The 26,761-nt window shown below is 37.9% G+C and overlaps 1 protein-coding gene across 1 annotated transcript; it reads left to right on the forward strand.

Moving 5' to 3' along the window:
• The first annotated feature begins 8,301 nt into the window (after window positions 1-8,301).
• On the forward strand, window positions 8,302-25,940 carry ANXA1 (annexin A1). The gene is made up of 13 exons (XM_062600199.1): window positions 8,302-8,396; window positions 12,412-12,490; window positions 14,634-14,727; window positions 15,519-15,613; window positions 17,074-17,187; window positions 17,762-17,852; window positions 18,936-19,015; window positions 19,541-19,597; window positions 21,035-21,128; window positions 21,718-21,813; window positions 22,802-22,860; window positions 23,734-23,856; window positions 25,249-25,940. The coding sequence occupies exons 2-13, from the start codon at window positions 12,425-12,427 to the stop codon at window positions 25,306-25,308; spliced, it is 1,029 nt and encodes a 342-aa protein (XP_062456183.1). The 5' UTR covers window positions 8,302-8,396; window positions 12,412-12,424; the 3' UTR covers window positions 25,309-25,940.
• The last annotated feature ends 821 nt before the right edge of the window (window positions 25,941-26,761 follow it).

Here is a 26,761-nt window from a genome sequence, read left to right on the forward strand (position 1 = left end):
AAGGTTTTTACATTATTAGACTAACAAACCCACTTTTCAGTCTCTCACCAGAAGGTACATTCACTAGCCTTAAGATCATTCCATTTTCTGTTTACTCTCTAACATGCTTCATGTATTTCTTGAAATGACATGCCTAAAGTGAGACACAGTAAACAAACATTGCAATATAGTCACTTGCTATGGCTGAAGTAAAACTCAGTGACATGCTGAGCTATGGAAATGCAATCCAGTTTTTCTAAAAATTCACAAAATACTTGTAAATCGAGGAGTGGCTTTACTTAGGAGAATTTCAGTTATGTCACCATACTGAATTTTTATGAAGACATGAAAAAACTTCCCAAGTAGTCACTAGAATTAGAATGCACGTATCCCTAGGTTAGCAAAGAAAGCTTTTGAAAAATTATTAGGTGTATTCAAAACTCATCCACTTGTGGACACAATATATATTCCATATTTTTGCTGCTTGTGCAATTTAGCTTTTTTGGTATGTCTTTCATATCAGTGAGATCTCTTTTCTTTGAGTTTTATTTATAGCTAAGAAGCTTAAAACAGATTATTATCTTTCCCAAACTCAGACTGTCAACACAGTATTTGCTTCATCCTTCCACTCTCAATAACAGCGTTCTATAACTTAACATAAACAAACACTTCAGGCTTTTTAAAATATACATTATGTACTAGAAAGTTACCTTCATCCATTGCAATTGGTCTGTTTCTCAGGGACAGTGTTTTCCACAGAGGGGAGAACTAAAGCCTGCTATTTTCTGTCAGCCTCCTACGCTATGTATATAAATATTTATCTTTAAATATGCAAGAACTTTGCTAGGCAACAAGATACCTGTAGAAAGCAAATTGGGAGATAAGGATCAGGTTTCTTCTTCTACTGTTTCCTGCGGCTGCTTTGTTAGGAAACTAAATCTTATTAGGTGAAACTCAATTAACTGAAATTTAGTTAGAAAAGAAAACAGGCATACGCTATATACCTGAAAGCACAAACACTCACAAGATTACAAGTGTTTCATTAAAACATTTACAAATGTCTGCATTTCCTTATTACAGAAGACAGAATGTGATATCTGAAACTCTTGCAACATTTCAAGTACTGATGAAATTGGTAAAGATCTAAGGAGTGTTTCATGCAATTTCAGCCCTAATTTCACATAAGCAGGTTATTAAATGCTTCCAGATGTGAAACCAGTATTCTATTAGAATATAGTCTGCCCTGTTTTGGAGGATTGCTTTGCACAAATGTCCTCTCTCCTCTCTGCTTTATGAAGGTAAAAATATATTTGTCAAGTAGCCTTATGTTGAGGTTAGTTTCAGCTAAAGAAGTTGGCAGTTTGTTTTGAACTGTGTTCTCTTGTGATAACCCAGCTACTTGCCCTACGATATGTTCCTATATTGATATGAGCAACCCAGTAGAAGGAACTAGGGAGAAGCAAGTCTTAGCAGCTGCAAAAGCAAATATAGAATAAATAGTTCCCAAGCTGATGTGATCCAGCATCACATGGGTGGGACCAGCAGCTCGGGATTTCTCTTTTGCTGCCCTTGTTCTAGACTTCACCTTTAGATCAAAAAGAATTAAAAATAGGGGCTTACCTTTAGAAGGTGGCCCAAAAGTGAGGGGTTTGGTATCATTAACTCCACAAGCAGTTTCACCATCATTTTACAGGTCCATTTTTCAACTTTCTTTGTTATATTTTTTGTTTCACTTAATCATTTTGGGAGTGAATAATAGTCCCAGTCCTGAACTAGCTCCTGACTGTACTAGCTACTAAGCAAAAATAATAAAACAGACTGACAGTGCCATATATATCTTAAAACCTCTCCTTTCAGTATTCCTTTCTGACTCATATATTCTTCCTTATATTATGGGAGGAAAGAGTATCTGCAAACCTTCTTTACATTTAAATCACCCTTCAGAAAATGTCATTAATAATCAATTACAACATAGGTCTTTCTTTTTAAAACCACCACATCTTGGGACTCCGTATTTCATTCTGCCTATGATATTATGTTATTGATAATAATATTTTCTATATAATTCTGAGAAAGTAAACGTCAAGGGTTGGGAATCTCTCCTTCCTCTATGTATATTGCCAATTGCTATGATTCTTTGAAAAACTTAGCTGCAGCTCCAGGGATAAATAATCTGAGGAGGTTGGTTTAGTTTAGAATTGGGCCACCTATGAAATATCACCTCTGCACCTTTCCCCCTCTGAGGAAATTCAGATGTAAAGAAGCTCTGAGTTATGTACCTTTGGGCACTTGCAGTGGGACAAATTGCAGCAAATGCAAACATGCCTCGAAGTGTCTTCTCTTCCAGACAGAAACAAGCCAAGGTCTTTTAAAGTTTTTCATGAATACCTATGACTGAGCTATGCTGTGATCCATTGTTCTCTGTGGAGTACTTTTCTCCAAGCAGCAATAGCCATGAAGTAATCCACTCTAGAACAAGGCTGAAATATAAAAACAGGAATTCTATTTTCTTAGCTGCAAACTCAACAAGCAATTGCCTTTCAACATCTGAATGTAGAAGTTTGGAAGAAATATCACTGATTCAAATTCTTTTGTTGAAGGTCAACAAAGGTCTTACATTTATATTGAGGAAAAAACAAAATTGCAGAGGCCTGAAAAAGTACATCTTCATATGGAATATATCTGTTTAGTTTTTGTTTGTTTGTTTGTTTTGTATCTATACCCTTTTTCCATGAAGGTCTGAAGGAAAGCCCTACAGAGATCTACATTTTTGTCTGAGATTAAACTATTTTAATATTCTGTAGAAGATAAACAGTTTTGCAGTCACTGACTAATTGTGAAGATAGTTCTGTCTCCTCTGCACAGAACTAATTTTGACAGGCCAATTGCTCAGTGAAATAATAATATCCAAGATAACATTTCCTAACATTGACAGTCCCCTGTTAATAATGGTAATAGCTAGGATCATGTATTTCCAGAGAAAATTGAATGTCTAGTTTTCTCAGCCTTCTCTGACTGCTCTTATCACGCCCTGAATGTAGACAATAAGCAGAGCATAACTCACTATTATTCACTGATCATGTCATTCCTGTTTCTCTAATGGTAGCAGGAGCCAAGCCAGGGCTGTGCCACTCCAAACAGGTCTCAGCCTGACTGAAGTGATTCTGAAACTTCAACATGTGACACTTGTTCCTCGCTGTGTTTAGAGGGTAAGATATGTTTTATTGGTTTAATCTGAATGGTTATCATCAAAGTATGCACTTAGAGACACTTGTTTCATCACAGAGAAACAATCAAAGCAGAACAATTTGCTTACAAGATCTTTGAAAATGTTTTATATATTAATTTTCCTTAAAGGAAGAAAAGAGAACATGGAAATAGCAATACAGTAGAGTAGCTAACTTGGAAGATAAAACTATTATGGTAATGCTAAGTAAGCTTTAAAATCCTAGATTGCCAAATTTAACTTACATATTACAACTTCATAGGCAGTTCATCTGCTCATTAACTTTTTGCTAGTTAGTGTTGTCTTTAATTTCTCTGAGGTTACAACAGTGTGATTTTTTAGGTGGGGAGGTGTGATGCATTATTCACCCATCCTCCTGGGCTCAGGGGAAGACGTTGCCTGGCTACAAGTTATGGCAGGCCAGCAGGTTACCTTTTTTTTTTTTTTTTTTTTTTTTTTTTTTTGTCCATAAAAACAGGTTTTTCTCCTTGTAGGCTCTAAGCTTTTCATGGCAATTGTTTATTGTTCTGTTGCTTAAAAATGCCATTTGTGTGTGCCCCTCTGATAAGCATTGTAAGTACTCAATTTAGGCCAATAAAGACTCATACTCCCACACTTCCTTGTCTCATCCATTTGTTACACAGTTCTTCCCACTGCAAGACGCACTGAGTTGTACCTTCCTCAGTGAAGTACCACTTTCATCAAAACAAAATGAGGAAAGAGAAAAGACCTAGGGATGGAGTACATGAGCATAATGAGCATCACATAGGTTTGTTTTAATCTACTGTAGTTTAGAAGAGGATTTGTGTAACCAGGGCTTCCAACTTTTTCCTAGAAGCTTCCTAGAAGGCTCAGATTTGTTTTGTATAAATTACTTTGGCACACAACCACAGCAGAGTCCAGGCTTCTGCCTGGAAGGCAGTCTGACGAGTCAAGAAAGCTTCTGGAACTGTTTCTCAATCTGCACCCCTAAGACGAATTCCTGGATCCACTGAAACCACTGAAATCAACAACAGTGATCTAGTTTGTTTAAACAGAATGGGACTTCTAGATCCACAGGTGATGCTGATATGATATCACTTCACACAGAGCTAAGCTGATCTAACTACAGAATGCGATAATATTTCTTTCATTACATTTGGGACAGTGTACTAACATTTTGTGTTTTCTGAATAACCAACTGCGGTTTACAATGCTACTCAGAAGATCCCTTTACACTTCTAGAAATCTCTTGGGCTACAGAAAGGTATTTACTATAGCTATGTGAATAGTAAGTATTAGAGAGCTATGTTATGGACAGAAGGTATATGTTTGATTAAAGTATAGAATTCCTCTTGCCAGAGGATCAACGCCAATTCAGTATTTCATGAAGAACTAACAAAATATTAGCTAATCCAACATGAATGAGAGAGATGAATAATGAATATTTTGTGCAGTGCTAAATACAGCTAGAATCCCAGCCAGAAATAGTCCTCAAAAATACTTACAAAAAAATTTGAAATACTGTCAATGTCCAAAAAGCGTGTTTTGCCTACTTTCCCCAATTTTTCTCTATTTGTAAATCGACAGAGGCCAGCAGCTGAAATGTGAACTAAATGAGAAATAATGCATCAATGAAAGCAAATTCTTTAACACAGAAGCCACAGTTTTGATTACCTATCTTACATACACTTTTTTTATTTTATTTTATTTATTTCTGGATTTGAAGCTCTGTACTACTCAGGCAAATAGTAAAGTTTTATATTTTCATGATCACCGCACAACTATATATGGACCTATCTAAAATCACATAGATTAGATGCAATTGAACAGATACTTTAGTTGTTTCTTCTAAAACTGAAATTTAATCTGCTGTAATGTCAAAGCTTCCTTTGTTGAAGGATCTTCCTGATGACGATCTGAGAAACTTCAGTACGTAGAAAAGATTTTTTTCTGAACAACCTAACAGAGATGTGCTTCCTCAAACAGGAATTTGTACCTTGCTAAATATGCATTAGTGGGTGAAGTACTGGGTTTGCACTGCCTTTGTTAGTACTGCTATAACTCATACAGTGGTGACATCGGGTGTATCATCTGTCTCATTCACATCTCTGTATCTGTTACCGGAGTATAGCTGGTGGCCTTGCAGGCTCTTGCTGTCTAAGGAAATGGAGTAAAGCCTTTCTCCTCAGTTTCCTGGGGTGTGTATAAAAGCTCGTGAGGATGAACAAAATCACAGCGCAAGACCAAAGAGGCGGCTTCCAACTAGTTCTGGCTTGGTATCAGCTGGCTCCAGACGGATGACTGACCTGGTGGGAAATAGCCAGAGCTCTATTTTATGTCTCTCTTTATTATCTGACTTCGTGCACCCAATGTAAGACAATGTTATTTCAGAACAATGCAAGGTGTTAGCATCAGTTTTCACTTAATATTTATCTTATGGGTAATCTGAAGGTGATTAGTACAATGGGCTTCCTCAGCTGAATGTAGGTAGAACAGCCCATTCCCCAACACCCTCAAACATAGGTTCTCTTTAAGGCACTCTTGCTAAAATATTCACAGAAGCACATTCCTAGGGCAGGGGAGGCACTGGCCTCAGAGACAGATGTAGGGCTCCTGTCTTTCTTTCAAACTCCAAGAAATTCCTGAGTTATTTTGCTTACACCAGTGCTCCTTAGGATGAATGGTCTGGGGAAACTCCATTTGCCTATTTGAGCTGTTATCACCAGCCTCAAGAGAAATATTGATAGGGCAAATTTGGCAATTTACCAAGGTGCTATTTTTTCATTTGCTCTATTTTTACTCTGAGTGAATGCTTTTCCATTTCTCACAGCAACAATTGTATACTATACTATTGTATTGAAATATTAATACTAGCAGTATCTGCGGTATGTTGTTTTGTGTGTAAAAGTAAAAAAAAAAAAGTTTCTCTCTCATTTATATTATAGCATTCTTTGCAACTTTTTAATAAATAATCCTAGCCCCTGAAATTCAGGATAAATTATTACAACTTTGCAAAACAAATGATGGAATTACTGTTAAACAGTTAGCAATAAATGCTTTGGTTTCCTCCAGTTAAACTACAATTTTTAAATGTAAGAGTACTATGCAGTAAAGCCCTCTGACAATGACTCACTCCAGTTGCAGGAAGACTATGAGTCAACATCTCCGCCCACGAGAAAGGAGAAAAAGAAATTGCAAACAGCTCCTGAAAAGAAGTGTAGCAAAATGGCTGAAACACACGCCTGAAAGATGAAATAAATAAAACAAGTAAATAAAATAAAGTTGGAAAACTATGATAAAACAGCACAATAGTCCCACCTTTGAGAAAGCAAATTAAAAAGAGTTGACCTGGAAGAATGTCTCATCGAATACTTCTTACTAAGTACTTCTAACATGCTGTTTCCTGCCTGCACAGGCCTGTAACAAATGCTGCCGTATTATTCTTATTACTTAGAAAACACCAGTAATTTATAAGGAAGCTCTGAGTCTGCATAACTTACCTTTCTAGGTTATTTCAGGACTTGACTCAGCTGGGAACACCAGGATGCACACATATTTCCAACTTTTCAGTGTGAATGATTGTAATTAGCCATGTTCACTAATAGGCAGTGGAAACAGTCCCAGAAAAAGAGTATAAACAAAGCTTTTGGCCAACATTGGAAACCACTGAAATAAGAATGTGACCCTCATATTGACATGGAGAAGGTCAGGAGGGCAGGAGTGATCCAATTTTCACACAGAACAATTAAACAGATGATATCCAGCACAGCCTGGCAACTTGCTGATAATATCACTATTAATGGCAGACCCCTTCAATTATTCAGCTGACTGAAAACACCTGCAGTACCTACACTAAATAACACGTGTAGTGCAGAGGAGAGAAGGAAAGTATCACAAGCAGGGGAAAGCTGCTGTCCTGGCACGGCGGGGGCTCCCTGGGCTGGAGGCTGCTGCTGGGGCCCCTCTCCCCACCCCGAGGGAGCAGGGCACAGGGTACAGCTTGGTGCTGTACCACAATCACAATTAAAAGGGGTGGCGGGACATGACCCAAAGGAAGCCTATTGCCTAAGTTGTAAAGTGAATTATGCATGAGGCGCTGCAAGGACAGCATTTGGTGTCCCCTCTGACACTGCCCTGCAGTTTGTGCCCCTCCCGCATGTTATTAAATGCTAAACGCTGCAGGAGAGGCTGCATTTTGTGAGGTTTTATCAGCAGCTTCCCCTTTCTACGGCTGCCAGCGCTGTGTGGCGGGTTTGTATGCTAACACTGGGCAGATAGGCCAAGCCATTAACTGCAAATGCTTTGCTTCCCGTTCTGGGATTGGTATTTCTTCACTGGGCACCATGCGCTGCACCAGCCTGAGATGCATTATGCACGCTTGATGCCATGGCAGATGTGCTCTGGAAGTTGCGCTTGGCTGGTGCAAGGACCCAGCGCTCGCTGATCACCGCTTCCAGCAGGTGGACCAGTGCCCTCTTGTCCTGCGTGCCCTGCACACTTTGGACTTTGGGGCTTAATCCGAATGGTTTGGCCCATTTTTAATTATAGACAGATGTACCTAATTCTTCTTGCTTAGCAGGTTCCAGGTGTTGCCTTACCAAAAACATCAGTGCCCTATGAACATAGCATAAGTAAATTCATTTTTGGAAGTATTTTATTCCTGGGTGACCTCTGCTGTGACTTCATGTGCAGAAGGAGAGATGATAGCTGCCAGAGCCAAGAACCTGCGATAACTTTTCCCTGCTCTTTTCTTTTCCTTTTTTTCTTTTAATTTTCATTGGGGAATGAAAATATGTTCACTTAATATGTTCGCTTTTAAATTGTATAAGAAGTGTCAATTAAAGCTTAGCTGTTGTCTCTTTAGCATTTTAATCCTATGACCCCAAAAGATTCATGGCAGTTTTCTACAGTGAGGGCTCTGATCGCGGAGGCTACCAAGGCGTGCACATGAGTTATCTTTTCCCTTCTGAAATCTTCTACTGCTTCCTCCTAGTGTATGGTTTTGCAATGACTTTTTTTTTGTGTTTCTGTGTGTTTTGGATAGCACCCAAATTTAGCCTCTAGCAAAGAGCAGCCGGTTGCTGGGGCTGTGGAAACACTCTGGTTGCTAGGTGGGGTCTCCTGCACAGTGCTATAAAACCATCGCAAGAGCTCAACTCTCTTCTTGCAGGCTGTACCCTCCTGAAAAGTAGCGTTTGTGAGGCAGCAGGTAGGTTTTTGTACTTCTTTACTGTTTTCTGTGAACCTGACAAACTTTTAAGAGTTGTGCACTTTATTTTTCAAGCAATCTGGTGCAATTTTCTGCAGGCTGGATTTGCTGGCACCAGAAGATATGGGCACATGCAGAAGAAAGATGTTCAGTTTTAAAATATTTCATATATGTGCAGGGTCTCAGATAATCATTGCTTTTTTATTGCATATAAGGAATTGAAAAAAAGTAGCTTAACTGATTGAAAGTAAACTTATTGGAGTTGACTGTGTCCTATGCTTTCTTTTTCCATTTGTAGGCTGCTGTAAAAATCTGTTTACTGCAAAACTGAAGTCACTGGGAAACAAAAGTGCTTTATATGTGATTTTTTTTTAAGTGGTTGCTTTGACTTTAACAACAGTTCCCAGCTTTGGGACAGTGGATAAGTCCTTGCTCATGAGAATGATGAAAGTGGGGCAATATAACCTTTCAGGAATGTAACAGGAAAAATCTACTTTGTAGCTAAGAATTTGTCTAAAGCCACAGAAGTAAGAGCTGTATAATTGGAGGTTTGGTCTGCTAACACTTTCCACTGAATTTTCCAAGGGTGAGGCTGTTTTCCTCTCTGATGCTCCATTTTTATCCCCTGAACTTTCTTTCTGTAAAATAAATTGTTGTGTACCTAGAGCTACTGCCTGCTTTTATGATAAGTTTTTATGATCTTAATTTACATAAAGATTCTAGTAACTAGCATAGGACTGAAATCAGAAATGATGTAGCTGCTATATGATTAAATGATGATAGAGAAATGATGAGGATGAATTTGATTTGATTTGAACTCCTGTAGCTGGGGAAGTAGTGTAAAAGTTTTAGTCTTTAAATATTTTCAATAAATAGTATTTTTTTTTTCTAAAAACATTTTAGAATTTAAAGATGTCCAAATCAAGGGGGCTTTTTGCCGGGAGTGGCATTTAGACTAAAACAGACTTTGCAGTAATTCTTGGAACAGTTATGACTTTACATACAAATCTCCCTTTGATTTGTCATCCAGGCTGCAATACTGTTCATTCCAATTTGTTATGACAAAATGCATGATAATTATAATATTTTTTCAAACTGAAAAACTTTAAATTCTTATTTCCTTTTAATAGGGATGTGTAAAGATTCCAGTTTGGATAGTAGGACACATATTCTGGACAATACTCTATTAAACAGAATAACTTTGAAATAGCTGTATGGTGTGGAATAACCAGAAAGAAATGTCACCGTCTTTGATGGTGCCTTCTGTTTGTACCACTCTGTAGATCTTTTTTTTTTTTTTTTTTCCTGTTGATAGACTCTGATGAAAAAATATACAGAAAAGCAGTAGTTCTTTCTCTGCTCTACATAATATATATATATTCTTTTGCCTAAATTTATCTCTTTTAAATCTAGGCTTTGCTTACACAAGCTGTTTGCATTCCAGAGTGGCAAGGGTCAAAGCATTGGGAAAGGCCCCTACTCTGCTAGGGGCTGGCTGTTTCTTCCTAGATTCCTGCAGTCTTTTTGTATTAGTCATAGTTTTTTTACAAAGCAAGCAAACAACAGTTTTACATGTAAAGCGATTTCTTAACTTTCCAAGCTAGCTTAAGCAAAGTCTTTAACTCTTCTCAAGAGCATTTGTCTACTTAAGCTTCACTTTTTAAAATATAATGTTACTTGTTTTCTAGATGGAAGTAGATGGATCTACATGCCAAAGTGTCTTTATTTAAAAAGCAGAAGAAATAAAAGTTTTGTTGTTAAGACAGAGTTCTTTCACTGAATCTCTAAGTTGAATCTGAACAGGCATAAAGGCTTAAAGGCTTAATGAACCCCGTTTTGTGTTGGTTAGCAGCCCTCTGCTCCAGTCACCCCCACGAGCAGCAAAATCTCGGGAGGTGGGTGAGATTGTGGGTGGGGAGAGGCAGCAGGGCTGGTGAAGTCCGTGCCTCTCCCTGGGGCCGGCACCGCTGGCTTCCTTCCCCATGAACCTTACGCTGTCAACCCAAATGCAGTTTTGGTTCCACCTCTTTGCAGATCCGGAGCTGTGAAGCTGCTTCTTGCCTATTAACTTGGAAGTGTAACCAAGAGCACGGTCTGCGACTGCATGCGTTGACAGACGTACCCGCGTGCGTCGCTGCCCGTGACCAGGCACACAGGGCCCAGCCCGGTGCAGAGGCTATAAAACGGCATCATCCTGCTGCATATGTGTGCAGGGCAGTTCCCTGCCACGAAATGCAGCAGGACTTCAGATGCTACAGCACTCCATCTGGTCTCATATACTTCAGCAGTCAAAACAAGGGTGGTACAGGAGTCACTAGCAGTTCAATAAAATATTGTTTTTAAGAGCAACATAAATAAACTTTTCCAGTCCTTACTAAATTACACGTGCCTAAAAGCTGGCCCTAATCCTTTCACTTACGCCTGCTTTAAGTGACATGCAATTACAAGATCAGAACCAGCTTCCAGTTTTTCAGCAGCAGGGGCAGAGCTGAACTTTGTGCCCTCGGGGCTGAGGGAAGGGCAGGGAAGCAGGAGCTTCCGACGGAGAGGGAGCGGGGCTGCGCCCTCCCTGCAGAGGGGAGGAAAGGGTGGAGCCGGGACAGAGGGCTGGCGGGGCAGGTAGCCACCTCTTCCTGGCAGCTGGACCTGGGAATGTGCTTACAGCTCTGCCACGAATGGAAGCAGCAGCTCAGCTGCGGCACATTGCTTGGCCCTCGGAGCGAGTTACTTTAGATGGCTGATCTTTTTCCAGGACGAGTCAGCACAGTATGGGTCACACAGTGTAAATAAAGCAAGGGTTTGCAGCACAGTCAGCATCAGTTTTAATAGTTCTGCAGAAGATCTGCATTATATGATGTGTAACCCAGGACCTCCATTAGAATAATATACACCTAGCTGCAAACAGCATTTGGTCATATGGTAGATATGTGAGGTAGATATGTGAGCGTATGGTAGATATGTGAGGTGTTCTTCAAAGACACCCCAGATTAACAGGCAGCGTTATCTTTAATTTATTGTTTATAAGTGTACTTTAAAAGCAAGCCTCCCCAAAAGTTTCTATGGAAAAGTGTGTCTTTTTTTTTTTTTTTTTTTTTTTTTTATATGAAAAGTCCATTTTGAGTAGACAACTAATACTTTATGTGATTAAAACATATTTTTTCCTCTCTGTTCTCGCACTGTTTCTGTTAAGAAATAGAATTTTCTCCACCTCAAATTTGTTGCAAAGCAGCCCATCCATTACCATTGAGTGCTTGGTTTCAAGTCACTTTTCCTTCTCTTTTTCCTATTCTGCATGACATCTTGTAGAAAAGCTGACCTGATCTCTCTCTCTCTCTCTCTCTCTCTTTTTCTCTGCCCCCCCTTCTTCTTCTTCTTTTTCTTTCTCTTTCTTTCTTTCTTTTTTTTTTTTTTTTTTTTTTTTTTTTTTTGTAATGGTGAAGAGCAAAAATTATTGTTTCCTTACTGCATGGATATTGCTGTACTCTTCAGTAGAGATTGGAGAATATATATAAGAAATAGGGAATCATATAGGTGAAACTGCCTGATTCTACTTATCTTTCTTTTATCTTAACACAATACAGCTCAGAACTCAGTAAATGATCTCAGGTGAATACTTATTTATCACTGACTTTGAACAGAATCAAATATTTATTAAGCTATCTGGACGTTTGATAATGGATAAAAACAATTGATATGTTTCTTGTAACTCTCCTTTGAAAGCCAGTGCTACCACTTAGGTATTACTGTACTAAATAAGCAAAGAGTCCAACTAGTTTACTGTCCTGTTTCTAATCTAAAAGTTGTGGAAATAGCTTATAGGTGTGTGTATGAACAAGCAATTGCAGAATGTTACATCGTCTGCTAGTATCATAATCAAAAGTTATTTCTTTCCAGCAGCACAAACTGATTAATGCGTGGGAAACTAACTTCTATATTTCGTGGTTTAAGAAAGGAGACTTTGCAGTGGGAAAGCATGAGGAAATAAAGATTAGTAATTTAACGCATCTCTTCCCAGAGAGTCCATCAACATGGCTATGGTAGCAGAATTTCTGAAGCAGGCATGGTTCATGGACAATCAGGAGCAGGAATGTATTGTAAGTATTATAGCTTTTTTTAGATCATCATGCTTATTTTCAAGTACTTTTCGAAGTGATCTGAATGCATAGACCAACAAACATCTTTCATAAACTCAAGGGGGAGGAAAGATGATGGCAAAATTCTGCCAATTGGAAGCAGATCAGGATTTCATTACACACAGAATCTGAAAGGTCTCTGATAACACTCTGGTATCAAATGAAAAAATCTTTTTTGTGCACGTTTCAGTGCTAGTTACTAGTTTCTAGGCAGAGCTAGTCACTGTAATGGAAATGCTGTTCGCACTGGCTAGTCATTGATTGACTCAAGTTAAAGTAGTAATCTGATGCACAGGAGTGTGAATGTGTGGGAACACGTTCAGATGACGTACGTGGAGAAGAAGGAGATACTTGGATTGAGATACAGGAAGCCATGACTTGGAGCCCAGGAATGCAAAGGAGGAATGAATACCACTAGGATAAATACTGGTTTTCCCACCATATGGCGTGCTTAGGGTGAGGGCATAGGGAAAGAGTCACTATATGTGATAAAACATCTCAAATGATCAGTACTGATACTGACTGGAAGGGATTTGAAAGAAGGGTTGATGGTGAAGAGAAATTACAAGTTAGTGTACTAGAAGGAGCCAGAGTGTCTTTATGATAAGGAAGCTGATTAGGATACTGAAATGTCTGTCATCACAGGTAAAGCAGCACACTGTGAAGTCACAGGAGATTTTGAAAGCAACTTTCATCTTGAAAAAATAGAGTATAGGAGGGAATTCCAGTAAAAAATCTTTGTCCAACAGTGTTTTATGCATAATCCCTTGGCTCCATGCCCCATCCCCCTTGTACTTGCAGGGTCCTGAGTCACTCTTATTACAGTGGTTATAGGCAATATTTTATTTAGCTACTAGATAAATTTGTCATGGAAACTAGCACACAAATACCAGTCTGGCTAGTCTGAGATCCAGGGACTCAATGAAACCTACTTTTCTGTTGGCTTATATGAGTCACAGTGGTGGTTTTCTTAAGTATGCAAGACACTTTTTCAAATTTGCAGTACAGTCCGTTACAATTCCTAGCGATAAAATTGTGGAGGGTATTGACTATGTAACTGTATAACAAGTGTACAAAAAATCAGTACAGAATGCTGTAGGTGAAACATGTATCACCAAGACCTTACCATTTGCCTTGTGCTAATTAACTTTAGAGGCAAACAATTAAAAAAATGTATTCTGATAGTGGGTTGTTGAATATGAGACAAAGAGTACGGCTGGTTCTAAGAAAGTGTAGATAAACTACTGTTGTGTTATAAAATGTCTTATCACATTTCACGTCAAGTGAGATTTTCTTTAAATATTTTATCCAAGAATCTCAGCACATTTTTTCAGCTGCTGTCAAAGAAGGTAATGAGAACGTTGTTTAGATAGTTCTGCTGGGTTGTAAGTCCTACCAGTAACTTTTTTTTGTTATATTGACTTAGGTCAAGACACATAATCTGTCATGTAGTGGAATTCATTATCCCCCAGTTATCCTAGATTCCTTTAGACTTTGCCTAGTGAGTGTCCAGAACCTGAGACTGGTTTCACCAAAAGCAGCCAGCAGGTAATCTCTGGATGAAATGTTTCTTACGTGTCATGTTTCAGCACTGAGTAACCAGTTCTCCTTCACTTCTTCCGAAGTCAGGCCTGGACTCTTCTTCAAGACTGAGATCGTGCATATAGGAGGTGTTTGTAATCTTAGATGTGAGTCAGCTGAGAAGCTGCTTAGTATGATTCACAGTCAATTTGCACAGGATGAGTGGGGATGTTAGTAGCACTTCACTGATAGTGCCTGCAATTGTGGTTTTATAGTCTTTAAAATTTGGACATAATTGCCTAAAGTGGCAGTTAGGAAGTAGTTTTCTATGGAAGCAGACTTACTCTGAGAAATAGGCCCTCAGAGACCTAAAACAATATATGACCTACTTTCTCTTTAATAGAAGAGGTGTGAAAGGAGATAAAACCAATACATATATCATACTGCATCTGTTAAGCTATATGTAGCTACTGAACTTCATAGTGGTATTTTAAGGCAATCCTGAATACAGGGTTTATTTAAGCATATAAAACTGTCTTGCATAAATTTTCTTGGGAATGAGCATTTTTTTTTACTCCTACAGAAAAGTTCAAAAGGTGGCTCTCCAGTCCAGTCATGCCCTAACTTCGATCCATCAGCTGATGCTGCTGCTTTGGACAAAGCTATTACTGTAAAGGGTAAGAGGAGTTAAATATTTGACCCACTGCATTTGGATTTTTTGTTAGGAAAATTGAGAATAGCCCTGAATAAAATACCAGAGTCAGAGGCAATGATAAGCAGGAGGTGCGATCACTTTTAAAAGCCTAGCAAGACATCAAAATTTTGCCATCTGAGAAAGAATCTGAACTCTGACAACCTAACATTACATTATAATTTCAGATCTTAATGCTATATTAAAGTTCGTGCATTTGTTGAAGGATGTGTAGTAACAATTTAATTTCTAGAGAATCAAAAAGAATATAATGATACATCAAGCTAATGCTTTTTTAATTCAATTTCTATAAAATCCCTGCAAGAAGCAGTAGATATTCTGATACTATAGTATATGCTTCTGTTATGCTTCTCTCTTAAATCCACATTGGGCACTTTGGCTGTAATTTGAAACCTTTCTCAATTTGACTTGCTGACGTTAAATAAGTTAAATAAGTATGCCATCTAATGCTGTTTGCTTTATTTATTTATGCTCTAGTATAGGTTCAGCTCTCAGAACACTGTAAGGCTTTCTTATATAAAATTGTGGCAAATGCAGGTTTCTGTTCTATGAGAATCTGCTAATCAGCTTTCTCGCTATGTCATTAAGTAGACGATTGCAGTTTTTCTTTTGGTTAAACTTCAGTGTGTCAAACAATCAAAATGTAACGCATTCCAGATGATAAAATATAAAAATGATGATTTGGTTAAATAGCGCATTAGAGATTGATGCAACATTTGCAAGGTATTACACATTATGTTGTTCGGTTACTTGTAGGTGTGGATGAAGCCACCATCATTGACATCTTGACTAAAAGAACAAATGCCCAGCGTCAGCAGATCAAAGCTGCCTATCAGCAATTGAAAGGAAAGGTAAATTTCTGTAGTTTATGAAAGCTGTGGCAGGGGAGGTAATACTCTGAAACTACCTTGCCGTTTGTGAGTCTTTGTACGCAGTTGCAATTATTTCTTTGGGGAAAAAAGTAATCCCGTGTTTTCAGCCTCCAGGTTTTTGAATGCCCTAATGGTCCTCTAAATCATTAGATCACTGAGAGTATAGAGAGCTTACTACCACCAGGAAGACAATCTGCTGGGAGAGAGGAGGACTTCACAGCTTCCCTCTGTGGATACTTAACAGGACAGGAGAGATGCAGGACCATAGTCCTGTTTTACACCTACAGATGCACAGGGAGCAGTTTGCTTATTTGTTCTAGCAGCAAAACTGTTAGTTCCTGGACCTGAGAAGCCTGGAAATTACTGGATATTTCTAGAGAAGAGTTTAATTACTCTGCATAAAGGTTCCTTTAACAATTTTTTTCAGTTGAACTTATAACTCTAAATTGAAGTTATAATAGCACAGTTGGCGCAGCGGAGTTACCGAGCCTTTGCTCCCTGGAGTTCTTTTCTTTGTAACTCTAAGTGACTTCTAAGGACCAACTTAAAACAAGTCTAACGTCTCATTTTACCCTAAATTTCTTGTGTTTCTGTTCAGAAAACCTCACCTGTGATTTCATAGCTCTTTTCTCCACAGAGAAAGCTCCTATATTTTTTCCAAGGCTAAAATAAAACGTAACTTCAAAGGCACAGGGAGGCTAACACTCTGAGATTATTAGGTACCCTGGTACCTGGAGCAACATCAGAAGCAGACCTGTGGACACAGTACTTGCTTCCGAAGAAAGCACGTTGTCTTAGGTACCTTGACAAAGCAGGGTTATACATTGACCTTCTCACTCTTATAGCCACTGTCTACAGACACATTTGGTGAGGAAGAGAGCTGCAACTTCATGCAACAAAAAGTAGTTTTGGACATTCACTGACTGCAGGCAGAATAAAAGAGATTTTTTTTTTTTAACTTAGATTTAAGCAGTTTAGAGCACAGTCTCAATCTCTTCTTAACTTCAGGACTTGCAGTTGTGGATAGAATGAGATTTTGCCACAGCATTTTCACTCCAATTTCCATATCCTTTAGGCAATAACTAGATGAACTAAAATGTTCTCCAAATATGTGGATTCACACAACTCAATCACCATCATAACAGCAATATAGTAGTACCTTGTCTTAAAATACAAGTAGCCTCTTTTGAATCTGCTTCTAGTGCTGTAAATGGGTGAATGAAAACAAGCTGAATATGTATTGAAGAAAACTAACACTTCAATGAACAGAAAGATGACAATCTATAATTCTCATGTAGATCTTTGCAATTCTGTGTAGTAGCTGAAGGAGTAATGTAGAGTAAGATTCTTTGGATGTTAAACTCATTTTTATATTGTAGCTGAATAGCACCTTTTAACCATTCAGTAGCTTAGCATGTTTTTCATTCTTCTTTTCACAGAGTCTGGAAGATGCTTTGAAAAAAGTTCTGAAAAGTCACCTGGAAGATGTTGTTGTGGCTTTACTGAAAACACCAGCTCAGTTTGATGCTGAAGAATTAAGGGCCTCTATGAAGGTTGGACAAAAATCTTTATAGAAAAACTTCCCTAAAGAAAAGTAAATAATTCTTAGGGCCTGTAAGTGATACTGGGCTTGCATTTTGAAGATTGCATATTCTCTTCATTTTCTTCACATTTTGTAAAATAATGTACTGGTAATGCATGTTCTAAGAATCAGACGTAGCAGTCTCTGCTGAATTTCAGAGTTGGAGGAGGTTGACTGCAAATGTTATTCCCTTAAAAGAATAAAATCTCTTTGCTGTTTGAAAACTAGTTACTACTGTGGTGGCAGAAAGCTATTGTGTTTACTTAGGGGGTTTCTCAAAAGTGAAAAAAAAATGTATATGCTGCTCAGTCATTTTAACACTGCTCTTGGGTACCACTGATGTTCAGTATGATAAAAAATGAATTCCAAAGGAACTGAAATAAGACTATTATATGAAAATAAGATTTTTTCCCATTTTTCTGTCTTTCTGCATGTGGGATCTTCGGATCCTTCTCCCTCATTTTCCTGTTCTTTCTGCTCTTCTACATTTTAAGTTTGCTGTATTAAATAACACCATTGTTAAAAATTAAACTATTTTTCAACAGGGGCTTGGAACTGATGAAGATACCTTAATTGAGATTTTGGCCTCAAGAAACAACAGAGAGATCAGAGAAGCTAGCAGATACTACAAAGAAGGTAATTCAGAGAAGGAAAAAAAATGTTAAGGGTATGCAGCATTGGGAGAAAATGGACAGGCTCTGTTCTTTTTATCTTTTTATTTTTTTTATTTTTTTTTAAGCAGTCATAACCAACAGATACTTGCAAACTTAGTATCTGGCATTAGAAAGCCTAGTGTGGGTCAGGCAAGTCTTCTCACAACACTATGGCAGACACATTATACTCACAACCTCACCTCTCAATAGGGGAAACTGAGAAGACATTTTAGGTGGTAAGTAGAGTTGCAAGTAGGTTTTGGTGCAGGAGAGGCCGTACTGACTTCTTCTGATCCAGAGAGATCACACTGCAAAGGAAAAGGCTGATGATTCCAGCCAGAAGTGCTGACATTTCATGGAACAGGACATGCAATTAGATGTTTTCTAGAGTGCAAGTGAAAACCAGTTGATTTTCTTCTCCCTAACTAAGCCTTGGCTGACCTCTTAAGGGCTCCCTTGCCTTGAAAAAACGCTTACTGAGTGAGTATCACAGATCTAGTTGCAAGAACTAGAGAGGGAAATTATTTGAAGTAACTAAAACATAATCTTGCAACTCTCACTTTGTAGAGTTTGATACGGTCGGTCTGTGTTGTCTAGTTAAATCTCACATTTTCTGAGATTATGGACTAATGTTTCCAGGAGGTTTCCATTCAGTGTGTCTCAGTTAGAAGCCCAAATTTATTGTTTAGTTTTTCAGAATTGTTTTGAGTCCTGTTGGATATACTTCAGTGCTATTTAGAGTAGTCAGAAGTTAGAAGGAAAGACAAATGGGACACAAAGTTTGAAGCTTTTTGCTATTTCACAAGCAAGTGCCTAAGACTAGGCTGTCCCCAGGACCCTTCAGAATGACTGTTTCAGCAGATTGTGGGTCTAACTACCAGTTTCACAGCACATCTCAGAAATGAGAGGGCATGTTGCAAAAAATACTCATTCTCTTAAAACAGCACTTTTCCTCATTTCTCTCATCTAGTTTTAACAGGCATATTTAAGTAAGAGACTAGAAAAAGAAAGGAAACAAGACAGGAATGATAACTTAAACTGTGGCTCCATTTTCACTTGATTTCAGTGCTGAAGAGAGATTTGACACAAGACATTATCTCTGATACATCTGGAGACTTTCAGAAGGCTTTGGTTACTCTAGCCAAGGTATGCTATGTTTAACATTCACTGACATTACTAATACTAACAAAAAATGTTGTCAATACTGTTAAGAAAATATGTACAGTAAATAAGAATTTACTAATTAATTTATTTATTAAGCAATTTCTATTTTCTTGCATTTTTTTTTACTTACATATGTTAGACCATATAAAATTGTTCTTAGAAAAACCTGTAAGGATATTTTTTCAAGAGCATGTGATATTTGCTGCTGTTTATCAAATCTGCTTTTAATTCTTTTTTCATGGTAATCGTAAGCATTTAAAAAAAGTAGAAATAACATAATATCAAGTTACTAGAAGTAGAAAAAGAGTGATGCTTTTAAGTAGAGAAATATACCTTTTGATGAGCTGTTAAGATAAATTTTAGTATTGTGGGAGAGTGGGAACTAACAAGTGGACAAAGTGTCTTAAAGCATGTACCAGAATAGCTGGCAAGAATTCTAGAATACTGTTTTTCAGTTAAATGAATGATAATGAGAAATGATCAATTATTATTTATCTATTTACTTAGGGTGATCGAAGTGAAAATCCTCATGTGAATGACGAGCTTGCTGACAACGATGCCAGGGTAAGATCATACTTGGTGCTCTGCAGTTTCTTCATTTCCCTTACTTGCAATTACAAACTGTGCCTGGCTGTGATGGCTACCTGCATCTGTTGCACTGCAGACTCTTAACAGAGAATTGTACATTATGCAGTATTATATTTCGTCAAGAAATATCATTTTCCAAGGCTGACATAAGCTCCATCAGCTAAAGAAAATCTTTAACCCATAAAATACCTAGTTTCAGTAAGGTTTCTGCAAGATACCTTCTAGTGCATTAAAGGATGTAGATTGTAGGAAGTAGAGTTTTAGCAGGAGAAATTAGGCACATTTTTTCTTATGTATAAAATAAATAAAGTTTTCCAATTGAGGGACAAAGTTGTACTTGTAGGTTTAAAAACCAGCTACCATACCTTGACCGCTCTGGACTCCACAGTATATCAGCTGTACCTATTGCTTTTCGGTGGTGTGCTTTTCAAGATTATTGAGAGCACAACATAGTAATTTTTGAAATGATTCTAAAATAAACAACTGATCTTTCTCATACTTTCATCTACATTAGTATGACTTTTTGTTGAAATCTTCGTAAAACTTAGCAATCTATCCTTTTTCCTTCCCCTATCCTAAAGTTTTCACTTTAAAATATGCAAAACTACTATAATTCAAAATTATGTTGGCTTTAAATAAATTTTTAAAAGACCAACCACAAAAGAGCTCACTGAGCAATGTTGTTCTTGTTGCTGTGGTATAAGATGTTTAGTTTTTGTCATCAGTCCTAGGTTTGAGAGACAGTAGCTTAATGCCCTATATAGATACTAAAGTTGAATAAAGTTTCTCTTGGTCTAACGGGCTTCATTACTGGTATCTAGAAAGAGTGTTAAATATTCTTTGCTGCACTGTGGAGGTCTTCAATTATTATTTCTGGAGAGGTTTGAGGAGGTGGGGAAAATAAAGGAGATTGATTCGTTTATTCTCACTTTTCATTAAAGTAATCTCTGAGAGGACAGGGATTGCTTGGTATGTAAGCTTCTCCTTCGCATTTGTCCAGTTAATAGCAGAGCTGATTTTGTTCGTCTGAAAAGCCTTTTGAAAGCCTGCTAGTGCTGCACACCCACATAGAGTGTGGCATATCACCATGCATGAAAAATTATCTTCACTCGAGGTAACATACCCAAGAGAGGTAGATGGTAATTCTAAAAAAGTCTGAAAATGCAACTTGTAGGTGTATAGTGCTCTCTAGGTGCTATTATGCCAGTGAAATGTGAAGTATTACTTGATAGAGTTAGAGTTAGTCTGAGGCTGTGCAGAATTTTGTATCTTGATGCAGGTTGTATCAAGGACTATAGTTCACTACAGACAGGCATTTGCCTACCTTTGGCTGGTAGCCTCAGAAGTATATTATTTCTGTTTAGTTTTCCCTGTATTAACGTTAACTTTACTGCCTTCTTTTCTTTATGACAGGCCTTATATGAAGCTGGAGAGAAAAGAAAAGGAACTGATATTAATGTATTTATTACTGTTCTTGCAACAAGAAGCTACCCTCATCTTCGAAGGGGTAAGTTCGATGAAACTTTGTACCTAATGGGAATTGTATTTTGAACATGGCCTGCTCGTTCGTTGAGAGATTGTGTAGATTCCCAAGATGCAATTCTGCCTGCTGCAAAGCTCTGTGTAATTGGAGATCGTCTTGCTGATCTAAGGATAAGGTTAGCAGCTTCATACCAGTGATGAGCAATATCACTTAAGTTGTTAACAAATCTATTTCTGAAAAGCATCCCAAGGCTAGTGATCGCAAAACCAAAGGATCAGGATTCTTCAGGCTGGAGTTGTGAATGCTCCCCAGCCAGTTTATCCTAGGTGGGGAGATACCACCTTATGATGCAGGCTCCAGTGGAGTCACTGGACCGCCCTTTTCCCTACCAATGGCAATATGAATCCTGCTATCCACAGTCCTGTTTCTCATGCTGATTCCAAGCGTACAACAACACTGCTCTTAACATTGTGCTTTCGGAGTAAAATGAGAAATACAGCCTACAACCAGTAGGCAGTATTTTTGCAGCAGTGAGGGCAAAAAGAGGAAGAGACACAGCAGGGCAAATGCTGTATATTCATCACTATTCACTTAATTTTCTTCCTTTACTTAGTCTTCCAGAAGTACACCAAATACAGCCAACATGACATGAACAAGGTACTGGATTTGGAACTGAAGGGTGATATTGAGAACTGCCTTACTGCCCTTGGTAAGTGGTTCTGCAGCTAGTAACCCAAAATACATATTGACCGTAAGATTTTTTTGTTTGGTTTTTTTTGTTTGTTTGTTTGTTTTTTCTTTGCTTCTTGCATACTCTCTCTAATAGCAAACCCTTCTAGTTTTATCCAGCTTCACTGAGAAGCTTGTTAGATAAAATCTGGTGTGGGAAAATCTAGTTTGAACACAGCGATTTAACTGACTTACTTAAAGTCAGTTAAAGTGGATGAATGGATAGAATTATCTCTCCTGACATGTACAAGGGTCTTACAAAGAGAATAGTCATGTCATGGACAGAGGAAGATTTCTGCAGGAAGTCACTGTGCAAAGAAGACCTGCCAGAACTAAGACTATTTGCATCAAAAATTAGATAGTTTTGGATGCATCCTCAAGAAATAAAACTGAAACAAGTCTTCCTCTAGATCTTATTTTCAAAAAACATTTATGGTATGTGATGAATAAAAGTGTGACAGTTTCCCTTCTGAGGTTTTGTTCAAGCAGGTATTCTTGTAAAGGTTCATGGTGAACCTATATATTAAGACTACTGTTGCCCATGAACGATATAAATAATAACAAAGTGAGGCACATGGCATTATTTAGGGGAAGGATAAGGGGCAGAGGGCAAGATCAATACCATGATCTAGTCCAGTGACAGATGTTGTTGTACCCCTTCTCTGAGGTGTTATGAATTTGGCCTCTTACCTGAACACTGGTGCCACCTGGAAGCATTGGTGTTTATGGATGATGCTCTCCAGCTAAACTTGGTAAGCATAATTTGTATACAAAAATCAGTCCCATCGGATCCTTTTTAATCTTATAGGTAGTGGATAGGAAGCAATTAAAATAGTTTGGTTTACAAAACATCAGAACATAGCCCCAGGCTTTGCAATGGAGAAAACAAATGCTTTCACATTCTTCAGACTTTTTCTTACTTGTTACATACATGTCAGATGTAATGTTATCTCACTGTTTCATTACAGTGAAGTGTGGCACAAGCAAGCCAGCTTTCTTTGCTGAAAAACTCCACCTGGCAATGAAGGTAATCTAGATCAAGAGTTTCTGTTTGTGGGCAAGGGGTGCTTTTTAAACTGAAAAATAATAACCTGGTGAGAACTCTCTTAAGTTCTTTGCATGAGAAAAAGGACTGCAGGAAGAAATTCAGGATATTTATCTAACTCTTTTGCTTCCTTTCCTTGAAATTTCTGAGTCTTCTTCCATGGGAGGAGCTGTCTGTTTGCTATAGTGTATTCAGGACAGCATCTGCACATCCATGAATGTATCTGTTACTCTAGACAGTGGCTGAGAGTTAATTGAAACTTTTATTTTTTCTTTATGAAACCATGAAAATATTAAAGATAAATAAATGGGAAAGCAATTCCAGAACTGAGGTGGACCCCTAATGAGCCTAGACTTTGACTAGAGATTTGAGGTCCCTGTGACAAACTGGGAACGTGAGTTGAGTGATGTTGTCTGAACTTACAAAACTAGAACATTTCCTAGTATATATATTAATTTATGTAAATCCTGTGAGTGGGTTAGGAGCAGGACATGAAAAACTGAGCGTATCATTATGAAAATGGAATGTCATTCATTGCACTCCTTAAAAAAAAAATCTAAAACGAAACAGTGAAGTCTAGGTTGTCTTTGGTGGCAGGCAAGCACAGTGAAGGACTTGCCTCTTTTCTGAAAGCAGCTGTTGTAAAAGGAAATCCTAGGTCTGTAGCTGGTAGAGGTAACTTGTGATCAGTGAATTTATGTTGGCTGGGAATGGAAAGGGGGATATGAGAGGGGCAGGGATAGTATGGGGTCTGGACTCTGTACTCCCACAGATAGGGATCATGGATTAACATACAAAACCTTAATTTAAGAAGACACTTCAGTCTAAGTAGTCTCATTTTTTTGCTTTTATCAGGGGTCTGGAACACAGCACAAAACACTTATCAGAATCATGGTTTCACGCTCTGAGGTGGACATGAATGAGATCAAAGGCTATTACAAGAGACTGTATGGTGTCTCTCTCCGCCAAGCCATTATGGTAGGTTTTCTCTTGGGTGAACTATGAAGAAAAACAGTTGGATGATTTAGGAGAGCCAGTAAGAGATTTGTTACCTCTTCTCCTCCTCAGTCATGAGTTCATCCTGAGTATCTCATGGTAGCTATAATGTTCTCAGTGATCCTTGTACTGGTAGAACTAATTCATTCTCTGGGGAGATTGTTTTCATCACAAAACCTATACCAATTAGCTATTTGTGGTACCTGTCTCAGGATGTCGTCTTACAGTAGAGGTTAAGTGTTATTTAGAGACCATGCTGTGCCCTAATGCCAATGTTTATACAGGCATAAGGTACATTGGCAAGAGAATGGCCACCACTGCAGTGACAGCAGCTCTGGGAGATGTTTGGTGTCTCTGGCTCTCTGCAGTACTCATGAGAATATTTGATACTTTTTAATTTGATACTTATTTATCCTGCTTTCCAGCTCATTTAAATAAGTTACACCAACAAAAATAACTTCTGAAAGGGTTCAGGCCACTCAGTGTATTTTCTAGAAAATTTAAACCAAATTTAAATTTACAATTAGAAATCTAAACTTGTAAAGCAGCTTTGTGTAGACAACACTAAAGAAATAGTCTCGACTGGGGCGGAAATATGCTCTCTACATGCTCTACAGCTCACTAGTAATTTTTGGTAACATTTGCTACTTTTTCAGTTAAGTAGCAAAGGTGCTACTTCATTCTTCCTTCATAACTGTAGGCGAGCTGTCATTTGGGATGTAATTACGTACCTCATCTTGGTCCAAAGTGATGACTGTGTCCAAATGGCTTGATGCCTTGCTTGGCTACACTATGTAATTCTTAAGTTTCTGCAAGATAGATTCAAATTTGAGAAACATTCAGCTAAATAAGAGATTTGGGGATAAATCCAATATCATTTGATGAAATCTTAATGTCTGAGATAATTTTAGATAAAATGTGTATGTGTTACCCTGCTTGGGAAGTGGGTAAGCCTAGACGATCTCTACAGGTCCTTTCCAGCCCCACCTGTTCTTTGCTTCTGTATAGTGTTTTAATGCACTTTGGACATCACAGGTCAAGGGAGGCATTTTCATTTTACTGAAGGAGAGCTTAAACTCCTGGACAGAAGTCTTCTGTGGTTCACTTCTTCATGCAATAAGGCCTATTAGATTTTTTTTGTTGGTCTTCTCTAGCTTGGCCCCAATCTGGAAATGTATGTGTTTATTTCTGTGTGGCATGAATATTTCAGCTTTACTGAAGGTACTCAGTTCAAGGTCAGCCTATGAAAAACATTTATGTTTATTTAGGTAAAGGATTGAGATTTAGACCAAGTATACTGAATGTCTAGAGAAATTGTTTTAATTTGAGACCATTACCCTAACAATTGTATTTCTTTTTTACTTAAACTGGCAGGATGAACTCAAAGGAGATTATGAAACCATCCTTGTAGCTCTGTGCGGAAGTGATAACTAATAATACACTCCAGCCCTGTTACTGATGATCTTTATCTTTTCCTTAGCTGTCTATAAATAAAGTATGGGCTATACACGTTGAGGTTTCTCTGGAGTGGTATTTAGTCCACCTGTTTTATCTGGAAAACCTGTAACCTGGAAAGTGTTTTTTTAATATCTTTGTTCTGTATGGCATGAATATCTTTTTACCATTATCTATCCAAAGCCAAAGAATGCTCTCAAATTTCTGTTTGCTTGATTAACCATGAAAATGCAAAGTTTTTATCTAAGTAAAGCAAATGAACTTTTAAAAATAAATTAACCTGTAAGACACTTACTATGTCCTTTGGTACTTTTCTACCTTTAATAATAAGTTTTCTGTATAAAGTACCTGAGAGAAATATCAGCAAATGATTTAATCATCAACAAAGTATAACAACTTCATGTAGTATGGCTGAACCTTTCCATTTCATTTCAGCTAAGGTGCATGCAAACCAGATGTCAAAAAAATAACTGAAGATACTTGTTAATAAATATTATCTTTATGTAAAAACTAATGACACCTCTGGCTTTGTTGTTGTTGTTTAAATTTCAGAATAAAAAAACCTGCTGTGCTTTGTACATAATAATAAAATGAATTGAAAAATCTCTTAATAGACCATGTAAGACGTTATCTTTTTTTTTGGTGCATTATGTGATTTTTTCTTTTTTTTTAATCTCCAGTGTGAAAAAACTATTTTCACTGCTACTGATCTGGACAGGGTTTGTGCATGGGGTTACTGTTGCCATTCTGCTAGAGTGAGCCAGAATGTGCTAGAGTGTACAAATGAGCTAATCAGAGCCCCCAAGTGCAGCAGTGGAATTCAGCATTTCTCATCAGCTCTTCACGTACAAACATGCCTGGTCTTTATAATAGTGTCCGCCAGCTACTCGTTTGAGCAGTAGCATCTTAAACCATGGCTTATGTTAAAGTTTACAGAGTCTCTGCATTTCATATTGTCATGGCCTAGAATAATGGAACTACATCTTTGGAAAAAAGTGATGTCCTATTCTAGAAGAAACATGGGATTGTATCTTGGTCTTACTGGAGCTGGAGGGAAAACTCCACTTGCCTTCTACAGGGTCAGGTTTTTGTCTACCACAGCTATATACCCAAGAGTTATACACCCAGGCTACCACAGTTTATCCTGTTGATGATCAGTGTTGTCCTCATAGGGTAAGTGGAATAGAGGGATTCAGGGTGAAGTAGTTCTTGGAACAAATACATGATGGTCATCAATTAAAACAAAACAACAAACATACGCACAATATTGTGTACTGGGAGATCTGTTTGATCAAATGACAAGCTTCAGATAGAACAAAATTAAAAAACAATTGGCACGTTTTGAGTGGCATGAGCAATAGAAAAAGTTTCTCAAAAAGCAGATGTCTGGCGAATTCACTGCCCCAATACTGTAGCCCGTAATGAATAGTAA

The sequence above is a fragment of the Rhea pennata genome, chromosome Z (genome assembly GCF_028389875.1).
Source record: "Rhea pennata isolate bPtePen1 chromosome Z, bPtePen1.pri, whole genome shotgun sequence".
NCBI classification, from domain to species: domain Eukaryota; kingdom Metazoa; phylum Chordata; class Aves; order Rheiformes; family Rheidae; genus Rhea; species Rhea pennata.

Coding starts and splice junctions, on each gene's coding strand:
- ANXA1 (XM_062600199.1), top strand. CDS start 12,425: ATGGCTATGGTAGCAGAATTTCTGAAGCAGGCATGGTTCATGGACAAT. Junction 19,016..19,540: donor CTTTGGTTACTCTAGCCAAG/GTATGCTATGTT, acceptor CTATTTACTTAG/GGTGATCGAAGTGAAAATCC. Junction 21,129..21,717: donor CTACCCTCATCTTCGAAGGG/GTAAGTTCGATG, acceptor TCCTTTACTTAG/TCTTCCAGAAGTACACCAAA.